The 23,752-nt window shown below is 40.5% G+C and overlaps 1 protein-coding gene across 1 annotated transcript in view; it reads left to right on the forward strand.

Moving 5' to 3' along the window:
- Positions 1–23,752, forward strand: part of LOC138593144 (protocadherin-15-like) — a 211,046-nt gene that overhangs the window by 91,318 nt on the left and 95,976 nt on the right. The window contains exons 16-20 of the mRNA XM_069664016.1: positions 996–1,097; positions 9,843–9,975; positions 11,308–11,387; positions 14,134–14,227; positions 22,092–22,220. Of these exons, the coding sequence (XP_069520117.1) occupies positions 996–1,097; positions 9,843–9,975; positions 11,308–11,387; positions 14,134–14,227; positions 22,092–22,220 (538 nt within the window). The remainder of the gene's footprint in view (positions 1–995; positions 1,098–9,842; positions 9,976–11,307; positions 11,388–14,133; positions 14,228–22,091; positions 22,221–23,752) is intronic.

Below are 23,752 nucleotides of genomic sequence, written 5' to 3' on the forward strand. Positions count from 1 at the left end.
ACTTATTCAAGGGATTCTTCAATGTCAAACTCTAACTTCTGCTGTTCTTATATCTGGAATTGGGCATGAGGCTGTAAGGGTTGTGCAATAGCTTCATGGTGTTGCTATCTCTGTCACTTATTTAATATCTGTATTATGCGGAACATGTGCAATATATGTTGTTTGTAGTTGTCATTGGTATGTGCATCTCTGTGTACATGTGGGTTGTTTATTGTTTGTTTGTTTTTATCGTTTATTTATTAATATTACTGTGGAAGCAGCTACATGTATGCAGCACATGAGTCCATGAAAAGTTTACCTTCTGGGAAAATAGAGTGTATCGTACCGTACCATAACGTTTCGTATCGTACCTTTAGTTATCGTATTGTACCGTATTGCACCGTATCGTATCGAAATGTACCATACTGTACTGTATTGTACCGTACCATATTGTTTCATATCGTACAGTACTGTATTGAAACATACAATAACGTTTCGTATCGTACCATTACTTATCGTATTGCACCATACCTACCGTATCGTGTCGTGCCGTATTGTAAGGTACCATACCGTATCGTATAGAAATGTATCATACTGTACTGTACCGTACCATATTGTACTGTACCATAACGTATCGTGTCGTATTGTACTGTACCTTTACTTATCGTATTATACCGTAACGTACTGTAACGTAACATAACGTATCAAATCGTATCATATCAAATCGTAATTGACTTGCAAGCCAACAGAAATATGCCTCAGTTAAACTGACTTATATATTTGTGGTATTGTTAGAGGTCTTAGTGTTAGTGTTGTGATTAATAATAGTTTCAAAGGTAACTGAACTGCGGGGGTATCAAAAGAAGGTAGTGTTCAAGCATTGTGAGGCCTCAGTTTACTGCAATAATTCCAGAATTGGAAAATATAATCAATGGTAAAATGCTACGCTCGCCAACTTCATTTTAGTAAACTACATAAAAATCTGGTCATAAGTACTGCACACACTGTTTCCACAGCACTGGGGTCATTACTGTGGCACCGGGTGTCGAGCTCACCATTGGGCGGAGCTTCGCTTTGACTGTGGAAGCCATTGACAACGGACAGGTGCCTCATCGAAGGTAAGGGCTTTTCTCTGTCTGCCTCCTCAGTCTCGTTCTTTGTCTGACTTGAGCTGAGGCTTAAAAGGTCATCAGATTTCCTGAGCATTCGCTCTCATTTTAAGACCCTCAATGGTACCCACCACCCCTCCTTCTTTGTTTCTTTTCCCCTTCTATTCTCTTTTTACCATTTTCAAGCATGCATTTTAACTTTTTACGAATCATAGCTTTGTGATGAAAATGTGCCTCAATACTACTTTGACTCTGAGAGAATTGGAAAGGAAATTAGCCTGTCTACATTTGGAGAAGTCACTTTGTATCTGGAATAAATGCCACCGATGGAGAAAGAAACTAAATGTTTTCTGTCGCACTCGAACGGATAAGGACTGATGTGATAAGATGACATTTTTTTGTTCTCTGCTGCGTCTTGTTTCTCAACTCCAGCTGCCCTATCTCTCCACAGATTAAATCAATGCGGAGCCGTAACTTTCACCAACACACAAACTGTTCCACAACTTGCCTTATTTCATGGAAAAGCAGCTGCTCTTAATATGTAGTAAACTGTGTGTGTATTGATTAGGTAGCTACAGTTTGGCAGAAGGAAGGTAAATTGTGAAATGTTACTAGCAATTACAATGTGATATCTGAGAACAGAAGGAAACCCAGCCGTCGGACCGTTCAGCCACATCTAATACAGAAACACCATAAGGAAAAGTGTTAAAAAAAAACATGAGAAATTGGCATCAATACAACAAAAGGCACGCAGCCTGAGCCGAAACAACATTCTGTTCTTTGCTGATACTCAAGGCACACTTGGGTGTCTTTCTTTACAATTTGCCCTTTCCAATATCTCCGAACAAAAAAGGATAAATTAGCTCTGCAGTGTCTTTGAAGAAAGGACAAACAAAGTCCACTTCAGAAAAGCCACACAAGAGAGTATAACTAAAGCATTGAGGATAAGGCAGAAAACAAAACTATCAACTTCCATCAACTCATCTAGCACGTGGTTTAAACGGTTAAAGGAAGCAATACGGATCTTTGGATGTGACAGTGTGTCCGTCAGCAGTGACCTCCACTGTGAGCACCTCCACACTGAATCCCTTCTGCTCCAGATAAAAGTTTTGTGTCTAAATGTAAAACTCTTAAAGACCCGGCATGCCAAGCTGACCTGAAAGATCTGCTCTCGACAAAGGCAGACTGATTAGAAATACTCCTCACAATTTACAAAAACAATTGTAAGAGTGTTTGAATTGTTTTGTTATCCGCTCAGAATATATTTTTCATAAAGAGTGGTTAGCGCTGTCGCCTCAGAGTCTGCATGTTCTCCCCGTGCATGCGTGGGTGCCCTCCGCATACTCCGGCTTCCTCCCACAGTCATGCTGTATAGATTAACTGACTCTAAATTGCCCGTAGGTGTAAGTGTGAGTGTAAAGGTTGTCTGTCTCTACGTGTCAGCCCTGTGATTGATTGGCGATCAGTCCACGGTGTTCCCGCCTCTCACACAGCTGGGACTGTCTCCGGCCTCCCGCGACCCTGAACAGGATAAGCGATAGAGATCATGGATGGATAAATTGTAACTTGGTACTAATATGTTTTGTATGCTTTGCAGGATTGGAGTATAATATGGCGGAGTTGAAAATCAGCACAAACAAACCCCGGATTGGATGGGTTTAGGATGGAGGCTTATTCAATATGCTTTATCAAATATATTTAATATTTATTCACTAATACTGACTTTATAGATGTGGATAATTCGGCTTCTCCTTGAAAGATATTTGTCGATCAGTTGGTAGAGCAGGCGCCCCATGCACGTTGGGCACAGTCCTCAACGCACTAAACGCAGGCTCGACTCTGACTCTGATTGTTTGGTGCATGTCATCCCCCACTCTCTACTTCCCACATTTCTGTGTCCCATCAATAAAGGCAAAAGCCAAAAAAGAAAACTTGGTAGTGTGGCAGAAAACTTTTTGTCCCTAAGAATAAAATTTTCAGTCAAATGTGCAGTGGAGAGCCTGACTGTGGTAAAGAAGAGCAGAGCATTAACATTTCTTTAGCAAGCTAAGGTCGACCAAACACAGTTAAGTTCAGTCGAGAATCAATCTACCTCGCTTAAAAGAACAATCCAGTTTAACAAAGACAATAATCCATGAGTAAAAATGTGTAATATATCATGTCGAATTTATGTGTATACAAATGCTGAACTGCAATAGGTGGCTCATTCCAACTGTGTTTGTCAGTCATCATAATAACTAGAATCCTCTCCCGCCTTGTTTGCGGCTCTGGCTTTGTATCTGCCAAATCGATACAGAATGTGAACCGCTGCAGATTGAGGTGGTTCCAGTGATTGGCTCACAGATTGTCCCCAAATTTCCCTAGACCCCTTGTTTATCTCTGCTGAAAACATAACCTGCATAACAAATCAATACCTATCTCTCTGCTACCTGATTTATTAAGACTATGGGACAGGACTTAGAGTGAGCCGTGTCCCTGTAAGACGGCATGAGTGACAGTGTCCTTGTTAGAAGGCTGAAGCTGTTGAAGAACCCTTTAGATATATTTTTCATTCAGAGAAGTAGAGCCTTTGCATGGCCTAGATAGATGCGCCCCATAATACTGAAAAACAATATGTGCTCGAGGTCTTATTTATACTTTTATTCAACTTTTATTAGAGGGTAAAATAGAGAAGAGGGCACCACCAGAGAGACCAGATTAGGAAGGATGCGAGTTTAGATGAATAGCTAGATAGAGATCAAGATAAAGAGAATTATGCTCTATATAGTAGGTCACAAGTAATTAGCAGGCATGTAGTAAAATATGGAAAGTTTCAAGCTGCCAATGTTATCAGAATTGGAAAGACATCAAAATAAAACAACTTTGCAGCTACATAGATAAATTTCTTCCCTATGAGTGTTGGCTGATTATTGTTTCCCCAATTCTTTGGCTTGTGAGCCAAGCTAAACAATCACCATACTAGTCTGAATGCAGAGACCCAAAATCCTCCATCTGACTGCATTTAATACAGATAACAATAAGTCTGAAAAAAAATCACATGAATCCAATGTTAGATAGTAATGCATTATTGCCCATTATTACACGGCTGTGTTCAGTACTTGATTCTGATTGGTTAATTCCGGCATTCCGAGGTCTGCTATTTCTCTTCAACAGACCATTGCTTGGGATGCGGCTCTAATCACACAGTCCTGAGGACTAACTGTTATAATATCAGTCCGCCGAAAGAAGTCCAGTCAATTTGACATTGGTCTGTTTACAGAGGGGGTGGGGGGGGGGAGACACAAACATTATCCCTTACATAATAACCCGCTCATTATACATTATCTCCCATAACAACCTGCTCACTATACATTATACCTTACAATACAACCTGCTTGCTATACATTATCCCTTACATAACAACCTGCCCACTATACATTATCTTCTACATAACAACCTGCTCATTATACGTTATACCTTACATAACAACCTGCTCGCCATACATTATCCCTTACATCATAACCCGCTCACTATACATTATCCCTTACATAATAACCCGCTCACTATACATTATCTCCTACATAACAACCTGCTCACTATACGTTATATCTTCCATTACAACCTGCATGCTATACCTTATCCCTTACATAATAACCTGCCCACTTTACATTATCCCTTACATCACAACCCGCTTGCTATCATTATCCCTTACATCACAACCTGCTCTCTATACATTATCCCTTACATAATAACCCGCTCACTATACTTTATTTCCTACATCATAACCTGCTCACTATACATTATACCTTACATAACAACCTGTTCACTATACATTATCCCCATACTGGTCACAAGTAATTCACAACATCAAGGCCTGGAGTTATAGCTCATAATATATCATTCACTAAATCAATACGAAATGTCAACAGATACATAGTAGTAATCTTAATATTAAAAGTTGTATTACTAGTACTAGTACACTTGAGAGGGAGGCCATTACAGATACATGAAACATTTTATTTTTAATGAATTATTAACAGCAGTAGCATTAGACTGCTGCTTGCTGAACAGTTTATTTATTTGGGATTAATTTGCATGGAAGGTTTTCAACACGGGTGACTTGAATCCAACTTGAGTCCAAGTCACGTAATAAAACGCATATGCCTCTGGTAAAAAGTTGTATCAAACATGTCAAGTATATTCAAATGAGCCTTGATCGTGAGCCAAAAATTAAATTTAAAAAGCAGCCCCCCAGCTGCTGCCCGCAGTCTTCGGGCGGTATCTCCATTGGGTCAACTCAGCAACAACAGATACGACATCAATGATGTTACTTGCACAGGCTGAAAGATGATAGAATCGAGGCAAAAGGATGTACTGTGTGTGCAGAAGGCCTTTATGAAACTTGTGTAGAGCTTTGTAGAATTTGAAAACCTGTTCATCAAACACTTATGAGAAGGACAAATGAAACTCAGCTAAAAACGTTAGCTAGGGAGTCTTTAGACATGAAAAGTGGAGCAATTTGATGCTGAGAGTCTAGAAAACAATAAACAGGCCAGTAAATTGCACTCAGGGACGAAACAATTCACCTTAACACTCGTCCTACCCAATAATGATTTGCTAGACTACCAAATAGCTCTGAATGAGCGGAGTGGAGGAGGTTATTTGTGTGTGCAGCAGGGCCAAGTGGTGACTCAAATTTGAAGAGGATAGAACATGTTGATGTGTTCAGGACTATGAAACTCCTTTTGTTTTCTACAACCTCTCTGCAGAGCTTTGGTGTGGAATTTGTCATGGAAGTTTTCATGGACACATTTTGATTTGTATTTGTGTGTAATAAGAAAGAAGAAATCACTTCCACTGGCAGACAAAGAGTTTCAGGATGGAAATAGAGAAAGAGAAATTCAGCAAGAGTAGAAACCACAACCGAATAATCTCCATTCCCTCAATCGCTTTACATCAATAATGCCATCTGAATTGTTTTAGTAAAACACTGGCTTTCACTCTGTCTGGCGGCTCACATTTTTCCAGCCTTTATCTATTTATTTCTTTATTGTTTGAGAACGTAAACAGATTTTGCGGGCCATTGTTTAGACCCGAGGTTCTTTGGCTTTTTTCAGTCAATGATCCAGTTTGAGTCGAGTTAATCTCTCCTTTCTCTCCCCGCTGAAACTCAGTACTCTCGCCAAGTAGGAACACAAACTAAATCCCTGCTGTTTCTTAGCCAGCAATTCAGGGTGAGTAAAAGCCAACAATAAAAACACCACTTGTATCATTTGGGGGCAAAACTGAAATCAGGAGTACATACAGTTCCTGATTCTGATTATGGGTTGGATAAAGGCCAGTTTTGCAAATGTAAGACTTGAGTACTTTACTCCCAAGTTGCAGAAGACTTTGGTGATGCACTCGTTCTTCCTAATGTGACAGTTTCTTTGATACGGCCGGAGGACAATAATTTATTCAAACCTTAAACCTCACTGATCCACCGGTGTGACACTTTCCAAACCTTCCTAGTCACCAGATATGGCTTAAATAAGTCCCTGGAAAAGCACACAGCTTTAAATTGCCTGTTTCCAAATATTGGGAGAACTTCACGCCTTGTTCCTGGACAGTCGTACGGTCAAAGAGTATGGGGATCATTTGGCAGACTTTCAGGGACATTGACAAACAGTGCGTACGACATCTGACGCACAAATCTGCGATTCATCAATGTGTTCTTACTTGAGTTTGTTCGTACTCTGCAAACAAATTTAGAACTTCCTCAGACCATGTGTACGCACAAATGAACACTTTAAATTATGTAATTATTTACCTTCAGCAGACGGTTCTTGTTTAGTATCATCACTTTCACCCTCAGTGCGTGGACAATTATCAGATATGAATGACTCCTCCTGCGCTGTCAGATCAGGTGCTCCTTGTCCACCACCTGTTTCCTTCCTTTTTTTCTGCTCAGCGATTTTTTTTTTAGGGTCCACCTTGATGTCGAACCACTTTTTTTTTTTTTACCTGAGCCACAGTCCAAACCTCAGGGCCCACAGCATTTACAGCCTCAGTTACTGAAGCCCAAGCAACATCATGACTCCTGACACACTGAAACACGCTCCGGAAGAGTGTGTTTTTTTATTGCTTCCACCTCCAACCCAATTGCCTCAATTTCCACTGTGCTGAAATTCTTTTTTTTTTTCACTTTGGGGCCATCTCTTGCAACTTTTCCCTCTTTTAACTTGTCTTCACCTCACCGCTCTCGTCCTGATACGCCGTGTTTATCTCCTTGTATAGAGAGATGAAGGGGGGTGGTAGTATGCAGATTGCAGGCACGGACTTGTCACTTGAGAATGATCCTGATTCACTAACGTACGCACGGTGGTGAGAAAAAAATTGACCGGAACGCACGTGACATGAATCCGACGGTGATTTTGAAGAACATTTCTACACATGTATTAGTGAATGAGGCCCATTGAGAACTTTCTGAGAACATTTACTACCCCTAGCTAAATGATGTTCACTGCAGGTATCTACACTTTGTTCCCATTATGTTTGCAGAACCTTTGACATACATTACAGGAACCTTAATAGGACCAACCCTAGAAACACTATATTGTTCCCAGAACGTCCACACCCCATTTCCTATATTCTGATAGACTGATGTAGTATGGCCAACTGGAAACCAAATGGGAACCATTGTAAGTGCCGGAAAACCTCTTCACAGATGTTCCCTGATGTTTATCAAGAGAGCTCTTAAAAAGTACTTGAGGGAACACTCTCCACTTGGCAGCCTGTTAACATCCCAAATGTCCTCTTTGTGACATTGCCATGTGAACATGTGAGTTTAACTTTCTGCTGATGTCTTCCTGGTACATTTGAGCTGCTGTGGTTTTATAACCAAAAGGGGTCAAATAAGCGAAGTCCCCAATGTTCTGTAAAGGTTTGGGATGTTCACTGCCTGTAGGGAACTTTAAGGGAACATTACGCTAAGTTCCCAGAAGACACTGGGCTTCCTTGTTAGATTATTCCTGTCTAATGGCTTTTGATGCTATTTGGAAAAAAATAAAAATCTTGAATATGTCTCTCAGTTTAAACATTATGCACCTAAGTGAGAGTTTGAAGAAGCTGATTAAGATTCAATTTTGTTTTACTGTTAAAGCTACTTAAAGATAAAAGGTGGCAACTGTAAATCTATTCCACCAATTTTTCTTCTTAACATCTATGAAAACATATATTTTTATATATTTATATTAAATATATTCTTCATATCAATGGAAAATATTTGTGGTTTTATATGTACGATCTCTAATTAGTCAGCTCAGCTAATGAATGTACATGTTTCTTCTAAACCTGTAAAGCAAAGACTCAACAAGCTAATTGGTCATGAAATCAAGAGAAGAAACCTGAGGCTAGTTAACTAATGAAACCTCACAGTGTCTTAATGTGTTTCATTTGAGGGGTTGCAAAACATCACCAAAACAAAATGTTCCCTCACAGTAACGTCTTGTATTGCCCCATCGGTTTGTGTTCCCTGCCAGTGGAGCGCTTTTATTTTGAAGTAATTAATAAGGCTCCCAGCTCTCACATCCTGTGCTTTTGAGTGTCACGATTAAATTATTAATTAATTATTAAATATTTCATAAAGCAGGAGTCAATTCTGTTTTCTGCCAGTCTTAGCGTAATTTGCGGTTAGTACATTGTTATCTCCCGATGTGGCTGTCAATATTCACAGAAAGAAGAATGGACAGAAGCTGTTTACAGCGCCGTAAACACACAGCCCTGTCAATTTAAAGTCATTAACATGACAGGCTGTTTAGGAATAAGTGTTACGTTAATTAAAATGTCAGTTAATACAGTCTATTGAACACGAGCTGTTTATCAAAAGGGGAAGTGAACACTGTCATTTAAGACTTCATTTTACACAGTGACACATTACGTTGTGCGATACTTGACGTCTCTTGGTGTCATCACCTTATGAATAGGAATCTCAATGTAACACAAAGCCCACAAAGTCTTTTACGAAGACTGGAATTCAGTTTTCCTTACCTGTCAAGGAATTACTGAATCCAATTACCTCACACCATTCATTCATTAGTGTCATTCAAAACACTTTATAGTGTTTATTCTAACATGGCATTAAAGGTTTATGTCTTTTAAGGGCTCTTCTTTGAGTAATAGTTGGAATTCTGAAGGTAAAATATGCTATGCTGCATAATGTGGTTCAAAACATTACATAAAAAAGGGCACAGTAAAGGGTTATGTAATATTGCCCTAACAAGATGGTGTCACCCCGTACAGACACACTTTTATCGAGATGAATGAGCATGAAATAAAACGTTATCTCTCAGTAAAACTCCACCAGCCTTCACACGAACACATCACCGTAACAGCGGGATAAGTTTGTCAAACTGCACAATAGAAACCCTAAGCTGTGGAAGAAGACGTCAGCAGAGCACTGCCTCGTCTCTTTGCCACTCACCCTGTTGTTGACTTCACGCTCTTATCGATTAGTTAAACACAGCATGAAGTGCAAAGAAACAAACACCGGCCGACCACTCTTTACTTAAATAATAGACCATTCGCCCTGCCTGACACCGCATTGTTACCCGCTATCCTCTTGTGCTGCCCTCCAGCTCTTCGCTTCCTTCTTTTCTCCTCTCATCCCTCTCCAACACTTCTCTGCTACTTTTCTTCCTTTATCTGCTGCTCTGTTTCAGGCTGTTTCTCTGTGTGTGTGTGTCCTATCTGCCTCACCCCATTCTCTTTTTATCTTTTCCACTCCTCTCTCTTTAGGTCATCAATTACTACGGTCTATATTGAAGTTTTGCCCCCAAACAACCAGAGTCCTCCCCGTTTCCCCCGCCAACAATACAGCCTGGAGATCAGTGAAGCTATGCGGACAGGAGCTGCACTGCTTAATCTGCAGGTACCCTCACCGTCTCTGTCTCAAACGCACATCAAAGTCAGGTCTCTGCTAATTATCCTGTATTCTTCACCACTTCTCCTTTAGCTATTAAGACCATTTATCCATCACTTTTAGCAAACTAATTCAGCTGTTTGTTGATTACTTGTAGCTTTCCTTTTCAACAGTATATTAATATTTGCTGATTGTACGGTTTATTAATTAATTTAAGCTAACCATTTCGACCTCTATTTTATTTTTATCAGGCTAATACGTTTTTAGCTAACTATTAAAGTGTTTCCATGACCAATTTAGCTAACTTTATCAATTCATGCAATTAATTATTTTTTGTCCATTCCAATTAGCTTACTGCATCAACCATTTATCACTTTACTTTTTGTTTAGCTATCTATGTCAACAGGTTAGCCAGTATTTAATGTTAGCTAACTAATTTAATTGTTTATCCAATACTCTTAGCAAATGTATTAAATGTTTATAATGCTATTACCCTTAGCTATATCAACAGGTTAGCCATTCTTTTCATGCTAGCTAACTAGTTCAACTGTTTACTCAATACATTTAGCTAACTGTTTTCTATATTTATCCACAACCTTTATCTAACTACAGTATTTCAACAGTTTATCCATTATTTTAATGTTAGCTAGTTCAACTCTATTTATCACCTTTAGCTATCTACAGCATATCATTAGGTTAACCATTACTGTCATGCAAAGTAGTTCAACTCATCTATTACATTTAGCTAACTTTTTCACTTTATCCTTAAACTTAAGTTTTGTTCATCCATTGTTTTAACCTTAGCTAACTAGCTAAACTGTTTACATTCATCCACAACCTTTAGCTAACTATAGTATTTCAAGTGTTTATTCATTCTTTTAATGCTAGCTAACTGGTTCAACTGTTTACCCAATACATTTAGCTAACTTTTTTCTACATTCATCCACAACCTTTAGCTAACTACAGTATTTCAAGTGTTTATCCATTATTTTAATGTTGGCTAACTAGTTTGACTGTTTATTACCTTTAGCTGTTTATATCAACAGGTTAGCCATCATTGTAAGGCTAAGTGGTTCAACTGTTTATCAGTTACATTTAGCTAACTTTTCAATGTTTATCCTAAACCTTTAGCTAACAGTATAGCAACTGTTTAACATTAGCTAACTAGTTTGATAGCTAACTATGTACATATATCAGCTGTTTATTTGACATTTCTGTCTTCTCTTTTTGACTTGCTTTCAAGCACAGTTAATTTCAACCATATTCTTCAGGGGTTACAGAGAAATATTTAATTCAATAGTTAGATAGAAATACTGTGTCTGTCTGTGTTTACTAATTAAGGCAGTGGATCGAGAGAGGGACCCCATCGTCTACAAAATACACAGCGGAGATCCAAATGGACATTTTGCACTCCAGCAGAAGTAAGTGTGCACATAAACACACACACCAATCTTATTATATAATGCATGATACAAAGTGTGGAACTTTTTTAAGTTAATATTTCAGAAAATACAGCAGTTCCACAGTTTGCAGAAGAACTGTGAGACTGTGTAAGTTTCCTTTCTGTGTGTTTAAGCAGTTTAAATTATATCATTCAGGGTCCGATGGGGGCTTCACATAAACACACACACACACTGTGCACACACTCACCACACACACTCAGACTCTGAGAGCTTTTGTTGTATTTATTCATTTGCTGCTCATTAAAAATGCATTTCTTATGCTGGGGAAAGATCCTATCTACATTTCTAGAGGCAGGAGAGAGATAGACAAAGGAAAGTATGGCGAAAGACTGCAAGAGAGAAGGCAGAATAATCAGGACGGGGAAGAGAGAGAAAATAAGGGTAGGAAATGAGATAAGAGAGCAGGGCAGGGATGTACGAAACGTTAGAGAGTTAGAGAGGAAACATTGGAGAACAGTGACGGACCAATGAGGATTGAAAGGCAAGATGGAGGAAAAGGACAAAGTAAAGGAATTAGCTGCGTAGAAATTCCTAAGAGCAAAGATTAAACTGAATTATAGAGCGTTCATTTCTGCTTTTTAGGAATATCTGATGGCTTCTGTCGGACATTTTTAAATCTTACAACATGTGCCAATTCTGTCAGTGCCCCAGCGCCTTGAGGAAAAGTTAAGTTGTTCTTTTTCCAGTACACAAGCGCAACATACTGGCACGCCATCGATTGATTTAACATTGCTTTCATGCAGAATTTGGCTCAGTTAAATGCTCCAAAAGCACATCTGGAGAGCAGCAGAACGGGTCGAGTATTTGCCCATTTTGAACACACTAATGGCCAAAAGATTCTTTTATAATTTAATGTGCCAGCTTTGGTATAGGATGCAAGAGAAGAGCTCTTAGGAGATTTTTCACCCTTAGTTTGAGAATAAGTCTTATTAAATTGGAATTATCTTGGGTTCTCTCTGAACAATGGGATTTACTGTAGGATTTCTACACATGTTATAGTAGATGTTTATATTTAGAGCAGGCATGTGAAGGAATTGTGTCAATATTCCTCCTGTAAATGAGAAAATAAAACGACTTAAAAGCGTGCGTTTGTGTGTGCACGTTGTGTTCAGGGACCTCGCTTCTCATGAATCTTCCATAAATATACATGAAGCATCTTTTAGTTTGTTTTAAAAAAAGAAAGCTTCACATCTTTCCCTCAGCGGACCACTTAACATCTGCACCACCCACATTTACTAACTGCATCAAGACACATACAGAAGCCTACACTCTCAAACACACCGTCAATATTGGAGAACATGTGCATTTCAGATGGTTTTTAATTAATTAAAAAGTAGATTAAATTAAGAACACTTCTATCATTATGTAATATTCACTGCGAAATTGAAAAAAGTCCAGTCAATCAGGGCCGACATCAAAGACTGCTGCGGGTTTTGATTGGTCAGAAGTCTCAGACAGCTGAAGCCGTTGATCTTCCAGAGTGATTATCTTATTTTTACATATGCAGAAGCCGCCTGCCTTTAAATCTGCCTTTTATCTCTCGGCTTCTGATTGGACATTTCATTCCTGGACTGTATTCAATTAGTACATTGAATCTGAGATTGTATGACTTGTAAACCATATTAATAATTAACCTTCTGTTCTTCGTGGAAAGTGGAATACACCAGCAGTTTACTCTAAAGGGGGGGTATTATGCTAATCAAGCTTAGCTTAGCATAACCAACAGTTAAAAAAACTCCTCATGTTTCTCATACTGGTGCTCTGTGCAGGCCCTCATACAGCCTCTGCCTGAAACGATTCAGTCAGCTCTGTCTCTTCAAGAAACCCCGCCCCTACAAGCCCGCTTTCTTCTGATTGGCCAGCTCTCTGAAGCCTGCTGAGGCTGCATTTTGTGATGTCACAAAGTGTAGCGTGTAGAAAAAAACTGTGTGAAACCTGGCGTTCACAGCAGCCTGCAGACTGAGCTGAAAAACCTCACCCACGTTTAGTGTGGACATCCAACATTGTAACATTATATATATGTGTTAAAATGTGAAACAGCATAATACCCACTCTTTAAGGGGATGTCAGGGATACATATTATCTATACATTTATGTCACAGTACCTTATTCTTCATCTCCTTGGCTACTGTAATATAATAAAACCCTTTTTGCAATGTGTTTTGATCAGTAGTGTGGAGTGCTTTGCATTTACAGAACTTTATTTTTGTAAAAGACAATTACCCATAGTGTTTCTTTTAATGGCGCATTCCCAATCAGAGCCATTATACCGACAGCACCCAAGAGGGCATCCCCTAATGTCATTGTGTGGAAGCTTATGGCTGTGAGGCGTCCGCTGCATCACCAAAGTACCCATAATCAGTGTAAAAATACACGTCTGGGTGTTGAGGATTTTATGCAGCAGTTATCAGGGCCTGCCAACTGCTTAGAAAATGTCTCCAAAGTGGTGTATTTAAAGAGGGATACACATTTTAAGACAAGGAGACATGTTTCAAATGTTAGCTAAGTTAGTGAAGGGACTACTTTCAGAGGGCTGGAATCAACGCATGACTTATCAAGTGAAACTTCAATATGATCACGGGATTCTTGAGTGTGAAAACCAATGCTTACTTTGATTTTGGTCCTTTTATTGTACTTGTCTGTTGGGTCATTTGAAGCTCATGACAAGAGGTTTAACAGGATGCCCTGTGTGCTCTCTCTGCAGTTCAGGGTATTTGGTTCTGGACAAGCCTCTGGACAGGGAGTCTCTGGATTACTACACGCTGGTGGTCACAGCCTCGGACGGACACCCAGATGGGGTAAGAAACAGAGCTGCACCACAAAGACGTTAACTGGTTGTCGTTCACTTAAGTCTTCCCGATGGAGTTAAAGTGAAAGGCTGCTTAGGTGGAAACTGAAGCATTCACAGTGAGATGCGACAAACAGCAGCAGCAATATAAAAGAAAGAAGGACATTGGAATGGACATTTGAATACTTCTCTTCACTACTTACTACACTAATGATCAACAAAGTAAAAAGCCCAAATTCATTTCTTACAATGAACTTTGAACTATTATGGATGCTTGCAAAGAGATATGAAAAGACTGGGTAATATGTGTGCCAGCCCTGCAACCCTGAACTTCAGTAGCAGCTTAGAAATTAAATGTATTATAACATAAAAAATATCAACCTGAGGAATAAAATATGTAAGGTAAAAGCGAGTCTAACCTTGCATCCCATTTTTGTACAACTTTTAGAAATTCAGATAAGTAGTGGAGGAGACCTTGTAGCATGAAAGAGTGCACTAAAAAGTCTCTAATCATATTCATACCAATGAGGACTAAACCGTTTTCCAATGATCTATTATGTATGACGTTTAAACTGAGATTTTCAAAACTACTTAAAGGGATAGTTCAGGGTTTTTAAAGTGGGGTTATTTGATGTACACATCAATAGGAAGTGTACTGCGTTCAGTCGATAACAGTCAGCACGGCCCCTGTTGGGAGAAGCCGGCCAGAGTTCCTACATGGAGGCTAAGCTAAGTACCGCTGCAGACGGGGTCAAGAGCGTCACGTACTTTAGCCACTTAAAGCTCCTGTGAAGTGTTTTTAGCTGGTTATGAAATGGATTGAAATGAATACTGATGTCTCTATATGAGCTACAAAAGCAAACAAGACCATCAGCAAGAGGATCAATTATATCGTCATAGAAATGTTTAATGCCTGTATCCACTGCCGGGGGCTACGTGTCAGACGAGGCCGTTACAGGTATAATAAGTAGGATTTTCCCAGAAAAATAAAACATAGGCTTTGACAAATATAATATAATATAAATCATCACTTATGGGCCTCTATACAAGTGTGTTGGTGAGTGTGTGAGCAGACCCTTGTGAGACCCTTCCCTCTGCATCCATTCTGTTGTTTTGCTTTGCAAGGGACGTTTTCAGGAGAGGCGCTGTTTTGGTTCCCTGAGCCAATCACAGCGTATAGGTGAGTGTGGGAGTGGTTCAAATTGGCAACTGGGCCCCATTCAGACCGACGAACATGGCGAAAGAGCGAGGCAGGGTTGGCCTTCTTTTTGTTTGACAGGTAGGTGCCTTAAACTGGGTAGGACAAGTTAACTGGCGGTTAGCATGCTAGCGCAACGGTAACTGGTGGTAAGCATGCTAGTGCAAAGGTAACCGGTTGTTTACATGCTAGCGCAACGGTAACCGGTGGTTAGCATGCTAGCGCAAAGGTAACTGTGATGCTGTCGGTGTTAGCTCGGTGGAGTGGGCGTGTTCTCGCACGAGAGAGTGAGACCGAGCTTCTGGTGAGGAAGAGCTCAGGAAGAGGGGCTCAGTTTGAATGTGTTGTTGACAAAATGCAAGGAAAAATCCTACTTCGTATACCTTTAACTTTGCGATGCCAAATCAGACTTTTTTTCTATATTTTCCACGGCAAAGATTAACAGCAAGTGATACGTTTGAATGTTAAAATAAACAAGAATAAAAATTTTGGTTAAAAAAACGCTTCCAACACCTGTATAGGACAATATCAGCAAAGAGATAGGAGGTATCACTTTGTCCACAGGGGGCGCAAAGATCAACACAAACTGAAAGTTCCTCACTGGAGCTTTAAAAGAGTCCTACATATAAACAAACATTTTTTCTATCACCCTTTCCCTCTGCACCATGTCTTACTCCACACAAGGGCCCTGTATACCTACAGGCTTCTCCTAACAGGGGCCGAGCTGACTGTTATCTAGTGTAGTGCACTTACTATTGATGAGTACCTCATACAAACCCACTTTAAAAACCCTGAACTATCCCTTTAATACTTGTCGAGCAGATAAGTGCGTGTAAAGCACTTTCTGTCATTTTAAAGGTAGTTGATCACACAGTACAGGTGTTATCATTAAAACATAACATAACACCTCCTGAAAAACACTTTGCTCATCAGGTTCAGATCTGTCTTTCTCTGTCAGAGTTTATAAAAGTTGTTGTTAGGCGTTATTTCCAGACTCAAACGGAAAAGAAGAAGAGATCAAACTCTTTCCTAGAGACGGTGGGACACTTGAACGACCTCAAAGAGATTGCTAGAGCTATTTTGCAAAGATGACGGCATGTGTGCCCTTTATCACTTACTTAATTGATCACAGGTCACCAGCATCACTTCCTCTATCTCTCTTTGTTTGTGTTCTTCTTTTTTGTCCTTTTAAAAAAAGTCAAATCTTCAGACGCTCTCACATGAAAGTCAAATGAAGACGACGGACGGAGGCACCCCGCTGCCCTCCTCTCCTTACTCCTCTGACTGCCCTCTTCTCCTCCTCTCCTCTCTTCATCATCATCCGTCTAGTCTAGAGTTAGAAAAAGTGTCTCCCTTCCTCCTCCTCCTCCTCCTCCTCTCTGACTCCCCCTCCCGCACATGTCAATTAAAACAAAAGGTAAAGTTCAAGGTCCCTGTGTGAAAGGAAAATGCTGATTTGAATACTCTGACCTTCTCTCACACACACCCACACGCGCAATGTGACGGGAGAGAGAGTGAGTGGGAGGAAGTTGGAGTGCGAGAGAGGACGGGAGCGAGATGAGAGAGGTATTGAGGGAGCAGTTATTACCTTAACAACCGTACTGTGTGTTCATACACAACTCTATAAGAGGACTTGACGCACACACACACTTACTCAGTTGCTCTCTGGACCTTGACAATTAGCGTATTATCTTTGTGCCCCCGAGGTCTTTAAGCCGGAAAATGGCTAAAAGTAGTTTGCACATTTTTCTGCTTGACACTCCATTATATTGTGAACAAGAGAAGAGAAAGAATAGAGAAATGTGAAAAGATAGAGAGAGAGAGAGAGTAGGTGTATAAGAGGAATGGTATGTGCTACACAAAGAGACAAGACGGGACGACAAGGAATGAAAGAAACAGAAAAAGGAGAGGAGAAGATTGGGGTGTAGTTGCCTTACACAGGACCATTAATCAGCATCATTCCAAAGGCCTTGGGTTGTCTTTATATGCGTGCACACACGCACACACCCGTCTGTGTCCCCCATTATTAAATGTCCCGTTGTGAGAGTGTCAGACTACAAAGTGCCTAATTGGCTATTTGGCCAGTGAATCCATCATACTGCCACGCATTGAGGACCCTACAAGCCTGTGCAGTAAACCAGCTCCATTGTGAGGGCACTGTGCATTGTTGGACTCAAGTTAAACTCCGGTGCAGTACAGTTTGCTGTTGTCACATGGGCTGTGTAGTGCTCAATCATGGCATGGGTTTGTGAATCATCCTGTTTCTGGCGTTAACTACTGAGAGAATTGGCGCCTCTGTAGCTACATTAAAGAGGGGGTATTATGCTGTTTCACATTTTAATACATATATATAATGTTACAATGTTGGATGTTCAGACTAAACGTGGGTGAAGTTTCAAATCTGTAGGTAAAAGTATGTTGGAGTAATCCCCAGGCTTCTCAGCTCAGTCTGCAGGCAGCTGTGAACGCCAGGTTTCACAGGGTTTTTCTAAACGCTGCACTTTGTGACGTCACAAAGTGCAGCCTAAGAAGGCTTCGGAAAGAGCTGGCCAATCAGAAGAAAGTGGGCTTGTAGGGGCGAAGTTTCTTAAAGGGACAACCGACTAACGACTAAGTCGTTTCAGGCAGAGGCTGTATGAGGGCCTGCACAGAGAGAACACAGACCCAGTCAGAGAGAGATGATGAGTTTTTTTAAACTTAAGAGTTAAATATTAAGCTTTAAATTAGCATAACACCCCCCCCCCCCCTTTAATGAAGGTAAAAATGTATTCAAACATCCATCCATTACCTATACCGCTTATCCTGTTTGGGCTCGTGAGGAGTGGGGGGTACACTCTGGACTGACTGTCAATCACAGAACAGACAACCTTTCACGCTCACATCACACCTACGGGCAATTTAGAGTCACCAATTAACATTATGAGCATGTCTGTGGACTGCTAGAGTAAGCCGGAGTACTGCTGAAGAGATATAGGAAATATGCTGAGTAGAGAGTGGGGGGTGACATGCACCAAATGATCGACAGACCGAGAGTCGATCAGTACATCGAGGACTGGGCACCTGCTCTGCCAACTGAGCTAAACCAGCACCCCAGGACATTTGTTGAATGGGCACTGCAGTTTAAATAAGCGTCACTCAGTTAGAAGTAAACTATGCTTTTGTTGGGGTTTATTTTCCCCCTTTGGTTTAATACATCTCAATCAGAGAGAGTTGTCACAATTGGCAGTGCAGGCAAGAGGGTAGAACCCAAGCGCCAATAGTCATAGGCAGACTTGTACAATGTATCGTTAGCACATGACTTTCAGACAGGGGGTTAAGAAGGTAAAGGGACTAAGGCAAAAAACAGCATTGCCACGGGACTATGAGCAGGCGCTAGTCATTACAACAGGACTCGTCACCCCATGCAACAATGTGGCTTACTCATGTGTCGTTTTTGTGCACAAAGGAACAAGCCACGTCAGGTTTATTATACATAGGCTTTTCACAGGATGAGAAGGCAATGAGAAAAAATATACTAAATATTGCCAGCCACATCTTTCAGTAGCAACAATGTCGAGCAAGAAAAGCAGTCTGATGTTTTGGGTTTGTGATCGTGGCTCTGAGCTGGCAGACATCAACGGATTTCCCCTTACACGTGGCTGCTGAGCAATTGTCAAGACAGGCAGGGATTACCTTGCAGGAAGTGACACATTTTCCTGGGAAAGGGATGAATCCGCAGCTGACTTTTTCACCTTTTAGCTTCATGTTTTAGCACAGGAAGCTAGCACAATGTAGATCTTTAACAGGCTGCTAGTGATATGAACTTTTAACGATTGATTGATTAAAATTACCTTAAAATATGAGAATCCAAAGTGAAAATAACGCAGCTACTTTGCACGGTATACAGCTGAAACCTTAAAAATAGGGGGAATGGGTGTTAAACTCTGGCAGGTGGCCAAGCTGTCAGCAAGATAATAAACTCCTAGGTGAGCAGTTATTGAAAAATGATGTGCTTAGAGCCGCCTGATGCAAAATGGATCTCCGTCTCTCTCTTTGTGCCTGTCTGAGTGTGTGTTTGCCAGCATTTCCCACAGCTTCCCTTTTCATTATATCAGAGCTCATTCTACTTTACATATATCGGCATTCAGATGAACTGTTTTGTCAACTGCAAGCTCTTAACCTCAAATTACTTGCATCATCGTGTGCCCTGCCAACCTCAATAGCCTGTTGTCACCTCTGTGATTGTCACTCTCCCACACACACGCCCCCGCACACTGCTTTCTCTCTTTCCATCCCAGAGCTGTGAATCGGTTAGCGCTTCCTCATTTTACGCCTCCCCCCGTTTGCCTTTTTTGAAAGTCAAATCTTCCATCACGCTCTCTCTGTCTCTCTTTTCTGCTCTCATGAAAGTCAAACCAAGAAATTGGCGGCCTCCCACCAGCTTCTCTCTTCCCTGCTCCTCTGACCTTACTTGGTAACATTTTGGGTGCTTTTGCTGTTGGTTCTGTAACTGATAATGGAATTTTAATGAGTCCCCTCGACAGAAACACAAACGTGCTTTAATACTCCAGGTAATACAGTCACAGTTTGTTTCTTTTCCTGTCTCTGGTGGCAAAGATTTTCAATCGTTTTATTATCCATACTCAGTCAACTTCATACTAGACTCTGTGGCCACAAGTTTAGTTGTATAGCGCTGCCATGTGATTAACTGGCGATCAGTCCAGGATGGACGGATGGATGGATGAATGAATGGATGGGGGGATTGTTGGCTGAATGGATGGATGGATTTTTGAATGGATTGATGGATGGATGGATGGCACTTGAACATGAAAACCAACGCTAGCCCCGCAACGAAATACAAATCAATTTAGGGATAAAACAGGAAGACATACAGTAAAGAAGAGGAACAACTTAAAACAATGGTTGGCTAAAAGAAACAGAATAAATTAAACACCATCAAAATGTCCAAAATTGGACAAAAAACCTGCCTGGGAACCAAAGAAATCAGCAAGCTTATGTTTTATTTCTTAGGGCGAATGCGTTTGGCTTACCTGTGGAAATCTATCCAGCACTTTGGGATGCTCTTAAACCACTGAGGTTAGAAAACACAAAATCATGCTACTGAATATGTGTAGCACAGTAGAAATGTAAAAACCACCACATTAACACCTTAACCAGATAAGGACCCCATGGAAAATACCAATCACCATCCAATTGGAAAAACAACACCCTTAAGATATCGTGAGGATGTTTTTTCTTCAATTGGAAAAGCCAGTAGACTTGAGACAGTGGTTGATGAAATAATAAGCCCAGATCAAACAGGCTTTATCAAGGGGCCAGCTCTGAGTGCAACACAGAAAATCCTGTCTGTCGTCGGCCTGCTATTTCTTGACTTTAAACAGTGTTTCATTGTGTTGCGTGGCCTTATCTTTGGAGGGTCTCCAAAATCATTTGGAGATATACTTAATATGTACTCAATATGAAAACTCAATGCTGACTTCCAGTCCTATGGGAACTGATAGGAGAAGGCTTCTCAGATTTTTTACATAAAAACATTTCAATTATCCATGGAACTGCTCTCACAATTAATAAGAAACTTACCTCATGATCACCTGATTAATAGGCTGCAACATCACATCCAATATCACTCTATGCAGATGATACAATCATTTATACGGCAGACTTTCAGTAAACTCTCCCCAGTTTAAAAAAAAAACATTGAAGCATTTTGGATATCTTTCAGGATATAAGATTGAAATTCTGATACTTGGGTCAAAATAAATGGCCCCATTATCCCACTTGTACCTCCGGCAGTATATTGGCAAAAACTACTAAGAGGCTATGTTTGTAATGGTGAAGGACCCAATATTAAATGGTCAGTTAATTAATTCAAAAAGTCAGATGGGGGTTGTGCTCGTCTGAATTTTAAGTTTTTAAATTCATAAATGTGTTAATAATCTCCGTTGTGGAGCAACAGATACCTTCTATCTGGGGGAAACCATTCCTCAACCAAGGACAAAGGTACAACAACTCTTAAGGATATCAGTGGGGTTAACACTAGGCTTAGCTTTCAGGAACTTGTCTCTCACTTTCTTTTTTCTATTTCTGTAAAGCTTATGGAGTCCCTGGGGGATCAGAATTAAAAGACCATTCTATTTCAATAAGGATAGAGTGCTACTGAAAGTATCATATATCTGATATAAATTGAACTCCCAAGTATATGGAATGAATAGCTTTGAAACAAGATATCCAAGCTGGGACTTGTACTGGGGTGCAATTTGACATTTAATATTTTGTCACAGACTCTATATAGCACCAAGAATTACACATCCTTTTCTCTTCTTGCATGTTACGCTTTTTGGCCACCTTCAGGCAATTTTACTTTCACTTTCTTAATTATGCATAAACATTTAAGTGTTAGCGAAAAGGTGTAAAGTCTATCATTGGTTAACTGTTTTTGCTTTTAGATTGAACTGTTCAAGCCCAAAGTGGTGGGACAGGTCTGGACCAGCTAGCAGCTAATTAGCAAGCAAAATTGGCTCTGTAGTTTGTTACATAAGAGAGTTGTTAGTAAGGGGAACAAATACGCAGAGAAGATGGTAAAATAAAACTTTCTGATGCCATCAAAGTGAATACAAAATGCATCTTCTGAAGTTTCTGACTTGAATAGTAACACACTTCCTGTTTGTGTGTGTAGACCTCCACTGTGACGGTGAACATCGTGGTGACGGATGTGAACGACAATGACCCGCTGTTCGATCCTTCGCTGCCAGTGAACCTCACCGTCATCGAGGAGCTGGATCACGCCTTCGTCGGACAGGTCAAGGTAGGAAGATGCGCACACACACACACACACTTCACACACACTCTTGAACATGCACAGCGAGGCACCAAACACACACACACACACATCTCTTCCTCTATCTCTTCTGTCTACAACCGTATGAACATGTATGAGCGTAACATATTTGAATAAGAGCAGGTGTTTGTATGCTAATGTGTTTATTACGTGCACATTATTTGTTCATCAGCTGCTCTTGCTTTTGCTCTAATCCTTTGTTCGAATGATGTGTCATGATCTAAATTAGCAGGGATTACAATAGTAATTAATCATCCTACATGCTCTCCTGCTGTTCCGACCCTTTTAATTACAGACTACACGTGTATTTGTTCTTTTTCTCGTGCTTTTATCTGCTTGTTTGTAACAAGTTACACAACTCTTTTTTGTTACTGTGGCAAAGCTCATTATGTCTTACTGTAAGTCTCGTTTCCTCCATCCCGACATAAGGTCACCACCTCGGGAGGGAGAGACACAGTGAAGTATAAAGGCGCCTTTAAGCCTCATCAACATTTCTTTGTCTTTGCAGTCTCTCACCACACACACACACGGCACACACATTTTCACAGAGTCTCTAATTAAATTCTGCTCTTATAATCTTCCTCAACGGGGAACAGAGATCCCTAACATAACTCTGTAAACCTTGGTAGCTTTGTAATTAGGACTTCATTTTATGATACTCAGAGGACTGTGTGTGCATATTTGGAGGTGGACAGGATTTTAGAGAATTGCGTGCGAGCATTTGGCACATTGGGGACAGTATCTAATTAGGTTGGATGTTTTCCCCTAGTTTTGATTATTACTTCCTGGGAATGTATCACTCCCTCGTTCCCTGATGAAGTTTGGCTTTACAGGTAGAACTGCATATTATGAGTTATTAAGATGGGTTTACCTTGTATCTTATTAAGTTTGTATATGGTAGAATAAGGATAGCCTCTTTCATTAGATGCTCTGCGTTTTAATGTAGTATGTTCATTTTAAGCATGTAGTGTGAGTGAGTGAGTCGGTGAAACTGCTGCGGCTGAAAAAGTTGATGACTTTTGTTGATACTGTTGATAGTTAACGGTAGACAGTAGCTCAGTCTGTAGGGACTTGGCTTGGGAACCGGAGGGTGGCCAGTTCAAGTCCTGGTACGGACCAAGCATAGAAATTGGGACTGGTAGCTGGAGAGATGCTGTGTCATTTCCTGGGCACTGTTGAGGTGTCCTTGAGCAAGGCACCGAATCCCCAACTCCTCGGGGCGCATGTGCATGTGTTGCCCCCTCACTCTGACATCTCTCCATTGATGCATGTCCATAGAGTCCTGTGAAAACATTGACAAACACATGTTATGATATAGCAGTTGAATTTTTAGGTTGGACTTGCTAAAACAGTTGCATTGCAGTGGCTTTGAAGTTCCTGGAATTCTTGCAGGAGTTTTTCTCGAGAAAGAGGGCAGATTTTGACAAGACTTCCTGCTGAATGTGATATCAATGTCCACAATCCCATGCACCAATCAGCCACAACATTATAAGCACCTG

Source organism: Semicossyphus pulcher, unplaced genomic scaffold (genome assembly GCF_022749685.1).
Source record: "Semicossyphus pulcher isolate SPU_LCO1_2020_fin unplaced genomic scaffold, fSemPul1.0.p SCAF_16, whole genome shotgun sequence".
In the NCBI taxonomy this organism is placed as follows: Eukaryota; Metazoa; Chordata; class Actinopteri; order Labriformes; family Labridae; genus Semicossyphus; species Semicossyphus pulcher.